The sequence below is a fragment of the Microcaecilia unicolor genome, chromosome 13 (assembly GCF_901765095.1).
Source record: "Microcaecilia unicolor chromosome 13, aMicUni1.1, whole genome shotgun sequence".
Lineage (NCBI taxonomy): Eukaryota > Metazoa > Chordata > Amphibia > Gymnophiona > Siphonopidae > Microcaecilia > Microcaecilia unicolor.
Genome location: NC_044043.1, coordinates 66,268,095 through 66,274,215, shown reverse-complemented (window position 1 = coordinate 66,274,215; position 6,121 = coordinate 66,268,095). Strand labels below are relative to the sequence as shown.

The following is a 6,121-nucleotide window of genomic DNA, read 5'->3' as shown; positions in this document are numbered from 1 at the left end:
GTTTGTGTATGGACAGAGCAGGGAGACATGTCGGAGAGTGTTCTCAGCAGACTCGTAGTGGGGAGGGGAGGCGTGGGGTATCTCTGGGAAGAGTACAGGTATGTCTCTGTGGGAATGTGTGGTGAGACAGTGTCTGGAAGGTGGGGCGTTTCAGGGGACAGGAGTTGTGTGCATATGTGCATAATGAGGTAAAATTCTTCTCTCCTCCTTTCCTTTTCCATGTTTCTCCTCTTCTTGCACTCCCCCCCCCCCCTTTCTCTCATCTTTTGCACAGTCTGGGCAGCTCCTCTGCGTCTTCCAGTGGCAAGCATGTCCTCTCTCCACCATAGTGCTGTTCGTTTTACAGCATGGACTGGCTCTGCCCATCTTCCAGTGGCAGAGCTTGGACTCTCCACCATCCTGCCACTCTTCTCTTGGCCTGGGTAGCTCTACTCCATCTGCTGCTGCTGGGGCTCGGGCTATCTGCCTTGGGCAGCTCTTCTACTCCTTGTTCCATTGGGTTTTTCCCTATCCTGTACCATCTGTTTCTTTGCACATCTGCAAATAGCGGGTCAGTTTCAGTCCATATCCGTCCATGATATGCTCTCACACTTTGCGAGAAACACCTAAAAAGGTTCTAGCATAGTCACAAAATGGAAAAGCTGTGCGCTCTGGTTAAACATAAGGTATCTTACCACAATAAAATATGGACACCCTTCCTTTCATATAGCCAACAGTAAGGAGTTTAGGATTGAGGTCCAGTTTGTTTGAGCACAATGAGTTTTTTTTGTTTTGTTTTTCTTTTTTAAGAAGAAAAGACCTTCTCTATATTCCATCCTTCTGGCCAGAGCCAGTACAGCAAGTGCACAACCAACAAATTTAAGGTCATTTATTATAATGTCTCTTATGTCTAGCAAGAATGTAATCATTTTCAACCTGTAGTGGGAACTGAGATCAAAAGATTTGATTCAGGAACAGCACAGTACTAGATTCTGAATTCATCTGTAGCTGAATTCACAGGTAAACGTTTTCAATTGGAACAACTTTTTCCTCACACCAGACAAAGGAATGAAGAGAGGGCATTCTCACAACCGGTCCAGAGGTGTCTTCCAGTCTTAAAAACAGGGTAGAGGCCCTGATCAATGCCAAACCTTGGGACTTGTACAAGTTCTAGTGCTCTCCCACCCCCCACCCCAATTCTTTTATGATCCTGCTGCCCCCAATGTGCTCAGTGTCAACAAAGATTGATTCAGGAATAGCTGCTCTGATGCGAACAGTGACACATAGTATGGGGGCAATGCAAAACAGAATTAATTTCCAATCTTGTGATGCCTCCATTTTCTTTTCTCAACTTCAAAACTCGCCAGAGCAAAGACTTTGTCTCCTGAACCTGTGGGGCACAAGAGGTAGGTTATAAAAAACTGACAATCAGCAATAGCCCAGTCACAGGCTACAGGGACTCAGGGAAAACAGTCAAAGCCATCACTACCCACAAATACCAAAGTCCAGATATTGTTTATAGGCTCGCAAAGATTTGGCACCTGTCAAAATATTCCTACCACACAAGGCCTTGTTGGTAGAACATCTGACTAGGTCTCTTCTGCTGTCTTTCACTGGACAGAGGATGGGAGGAGAGAATTATATGCCGGGTGAGAATAAATCCACCGCAATCTGCTGACCTGCCCAATTTCCTTTCAATTTTCTGAAAATGAGACACTTTAATTTACAAAATTAGTTTCCTCATGCTTGTTTACCTCAATCCCATCAGTTATTATGCTAGACCCTACAGTTCTCACCCAGTGTCCCAGCTTTCAGTCCACATCATAGCCTCCCCTTAAGAGCTATTATAAATGCATCAGATCTGTGCAGAAACTCACCCAGGTCTTCCGAGACTTTCTGGAATTGGCTGAGAGCTGCACCAGCATTTGTAGACAGGAAGATCTCATCATCAGGAGTCAGCTAAAACCCAGAAGAAATATATACCTGTGACATGAGGATTTAAGCATGCTTGTGCCAAGTATGGAGAAAACTCAGTGGCACACCTGTGACAGGAAAGGGATGGGGAGAAATCAACTGCGCAGAAGCCCCCATATATTCACCAGATTTGCTGACTTTGCATGATTCAAACTTCATAGTAAAACCAGCATATGCGGCAGGTGCAGGTAAGAAGTGTTTCACCTGTTCTCTTCCTGCTAGCAGGTGGAGGAAAAAGGAGGAAAAAGGAACACTGCACTGGTAGATTCAAGGAAAGGATTGTACCAGTATAAGGAGAGCAGCTTATGCAAGCTGGATTTGCCCCAGGCCTTGCCCTGATGACAAAATACCTTTTCTCCCAGCTTTCTGAGCGCTTGTGAGGATCTCCAACTTCTGCTGAGTGTAAAGGTTTTGTCTCAGTTTCCCCACCATCAGATCTCGGTCCATCTGCAAAAATCAGACAAGTACATCTCAAGCATGGAATGAATGTAACTAGTGACATAGCACCAAAGGTTTTGGGGGCGAGTAGAAATAAAGGAATAAATGTAAATGTGAGAAAGGAGGATCTGAGGTAGAGCCTTACCTCTGCTAGACGCATTCGTAGTTGTCCTGGCTGCTTCTTCGCAAACATGCGTATTACCTCAGGTGTTTTAAAGGCCTGACTGATGGCAGCCTGAATAGCCTGCAGGGAAGACAGTAAAAGCATCACATGTCACCACAAATGATCCCTTCAAGACATCTTTAGAATTATATCCACTTCTCCCCTTGTAGTCTCTCCTTACCAGCTGCATTGCATTGAGCTCATCCACCAGAGTCATGTTTCCAGACATGATCTTCTTCAAAGAGTCACTGAACTCGCTCAGCTGCTCCAAGGTTTCTCTTTTAGTTTCTTCTCATATTCATCTTCATCAAGGTCGTCTCTGAGGGTGAAGCACAATACTGTTAACGCAAAGCCATGTTACCTTATGGTGGAGTGTGATGAGTGAGGAGACCTATTGCACTGTACCCAGCAGGACTTAGTGCCACTTGGGAAGGAAGGACATCAGACAGTGCAATTAACTTGGGAGGACTCAATGCCATATGGGGAATGGTCAGTGAAGGTAGGGAGAGGGGAAGAGAAGCTGCATCCAGGACTCAAGGGCCAATACAGAAAACCTCCCATATGATTACTGTAGGGTTGACACGGTTTGTGAAAGGGTTTCAGCACAGGTGTTAACTTGTGCAGAAACCTTGATTGCAAATTGTATTAAAATGAAGGCAAATGCAGTGATTAGCCAATCCCAGGCATTGAAAAAAAAGAATCTGCATGCACAGCTAACACAGGATAATTTTCACCAGGCCTGGGGCAGCATAGAAGATTGAGAGGAGTGGGTATCTACCAGCACCCCCTCTCCCCCCCCCCAAACATGACCATCTTGTCCCAGATACCTTGCATTGGACCCTCCCTCGCTCTCTTCCCAACAAACTGACCCCCACCATACTCACAGTTCAAAACATTTTCCCCAAACCCATCCCTCTTTCCCCAAGTAGAAACAATTGTATCTCTGATATCTAGTGGCACTTTCCCCCATCTCCAACCCCACCTGCCATACCTTAACATGGGAGGCAGAAGCAATGCCCATTTGCTCTTGCCTCTGGCATCACCATCTTGAAAAACGGTGGCACTCTGCCTGCACATTCTGGGGATGGTTTGTGATTGAGTTTTTACTATACTTCCTTTTGCAATCCCATCAAGGCAGTTTAAAATAAAAATTTTAAAGGAGGCAATAATGCCATAAAATTGAACTATACAATAAATAGGGCAGAGAGAGTCAATAGCAGCAATAAAATGTAAAAGGTCACACCAATCAGACAACCTGTAGTTGGTGGAGCCAGGGAATCGATCCTGCCTCCCGTGGTTAAGGTATGGCGAGTAGGCTCAGGGGGATGGGAGGGTGCCGCTAGATACCAGAGATTTAATTTCTTTTACTTGGGGAAAGGAGGGTAGGGGAGCTACTAGACTACCAGAGAAATGTTTTTAACTGTGGGAAGGGGAGCCACTAGACCACTGGGAGGTGGGGGGGAGGAGAGAGGAGGTGTCGGTAGACACCCACTCTTTTCAACCAACCCTTACTTTATATTGCAGACTGGTCCTGCCTGGTGCATCCCTGATGTCATGCAAAGGCCAGAGCATCTCAATCATTGGTCATTAAAAAACCTCCACTTAAACTAATCAAAACAATATCAACATGCATACAAACACAGATACAAAGAGAGACATTTTGATATGACGACTAAGTCTGTTTGCAAAAAACAGTAAGAATACAAATCATAAAACAGTTATTAACAATATTAAAATAATCCATATTACATATTTTCCTTTATTCTCTTGCTCCAAATAGTATGTGTATATATATATATATATATATATATATATATATATATATACATACATACAAACAATACCTAATTAGAAGCTAAAGTGGGCATGCACTTAACAAGGCACAGGATACCTGAAATCTTAAATTGCAAACCATGGGAAAGAAAAAGTTGAACGGTGCAACCGGAAACACCTTAGCCTCTTACCTGCATGCCTCCAAATCTTGGAGTTGTTGCATCAGTCTGTCCAGCTGTTCCTCCAAGTTCTGCTTCAGTTTACTGGTCTCTGTCTTTCCCCTGGAAGCCATTTCTTGACAGAAGGAAAGAAAACAGTAACCACATTCTGCATTTTAGTAAAGCTGTATCACCAAACTGTGTCAGTGCGTATAATTACAGTAACATCCCCTTAGTGGTTAGTGCAGCGGACTTTGATCCTGGGGAACTGGGTTCAATTCCCACTGCAGTTCCTTGTGTCTCTGGGCAAGTCACTTAACCCTCCATTGCCCCAGGTACAAAATAAGTACTTGAATATATATAAATTGCTTTGAATGTAGTTGAAAAAAATACCACAGAAAGGCGGTATATCAAGTCCCATTTCCCTTTCCATCGTCTAACATGATGATTCCTTTTTACCAACAGATGAGTCTGCAGAGAGATTAGTAATCAGGACACATAATTAAACTATGAAATACGCTGCCAGAAAATGTGTTCAAGACTAATAATACAGCTAAGTTTAAATAAGGTTTGGGCATACTTTTAAAAGTAGGGTCCATTAACTAATAGCTAGATATGTTAGCTGGGAAGGATGAAGAGGAACAGATTTTCAGATCTTAAGGGAACTCCTGATGATCCAGCCTGACCACTATTGGGTTAGGGTGTTAGGCTTTATGGACAAGGCTGGTGCAAGGTCACTAGGCTACTCTTTAACACCCCCCCCCCCCCCCAATTTACTTCACTGTTCCTAGGCATCATCCTCAGATTTTGATAAATTCAACAATCAAATTGCATAATTGTACCTCACACATTTAAATATTAAACTTTATTTTAGCATATATCTAGTAAAGTCAATGTTGAAAAGCTATTTAGCTAGATAAAAGACTATTTAAAAATTCGCACTCTTTGCTTGAAAGTACAGGCCAACAGTTCCTTTGAATCTGTATGGCTGTCAGGACTGTTTGTTCAATTGGATTTTCTCACACCCTTTTTCAGTAGTAGCTCTACTGAAAGGTGTGAGAGAAAAAATCCAAATGAATAGGGCTGTTGCTGTGCCTTCACTGTAGTTGGTCTTTGCAGTCCCCCTGATGCCTACTACTCTAGGCGACCACTTCATCTTGCCTAATGATTGGGTGGGCCCTGTTAATTGGCCATCAATTTGATCCAGCGTGGCACTTATGTTTATATGTAGAGTGAGAGTGGCCACTCCGACTCATAATACGTACAATATTAGAAATGGACTACTGATAAAACATCAAATTTCTAGCAAAAGCCTTTCACCACTAATGCAGCGCGTTCCCCACCCTCCACGGGCAGAGCACATAATTCTCTCACAACCACAAAGAGTCGGAAGAACAGTGCTGGCTAACTTCACCATTGCAGCTCTAATTTTAATCAGATTCTCCTACGTGCTTTGTTTCCGTTCTTTAGGGAGGTTAGGTTAGCATAGCAACTCTCCCGGGCCGGGACCCCCAAGCTCCCCCCCGTGACCCCGCCTACCTCCGTATCCGCGCAAACCTACGACAACTTCCGTCCGGTCGAGACGACACTTTCACATTCCATGTCCAATCACGGTTCGGCCTTTCAGACACCCTGC

General features: G+C 43.9%; 1 protein-coding gene across 1 annotated transcript; it reads right to left on the bottom strand.

Moving 5' to 3' along the window:
• Positions 1 to 853: 853 nt before the first annotated feature.
• Positions 854 to 5,215, bottom strand: LZIC (leucine zipper and CTNNBIP1 domain containing). The gene is given in 9 exon segments (XM_030186222.1): positions 854 to 1,369; positions 1,857 to 1,938; positions 2,304 to 2,327; positions 2,329 to 2,400; positions 2,537 to 2,635; positions 2,736 to 2,846; positions 2,849 to 2,873; positions 4,519 to 4,621; positions 4,879 to 5,215. Coding segments are annotated over 9 exon segments (636 nt in total). The 5' UTR covers positions 4,919 to 5,215; the 3' UTR covers positions 854 to 1,289.
• Between the last annotated feature and the right edge of the window lie 906 nt (positions 5,216 to 6,121).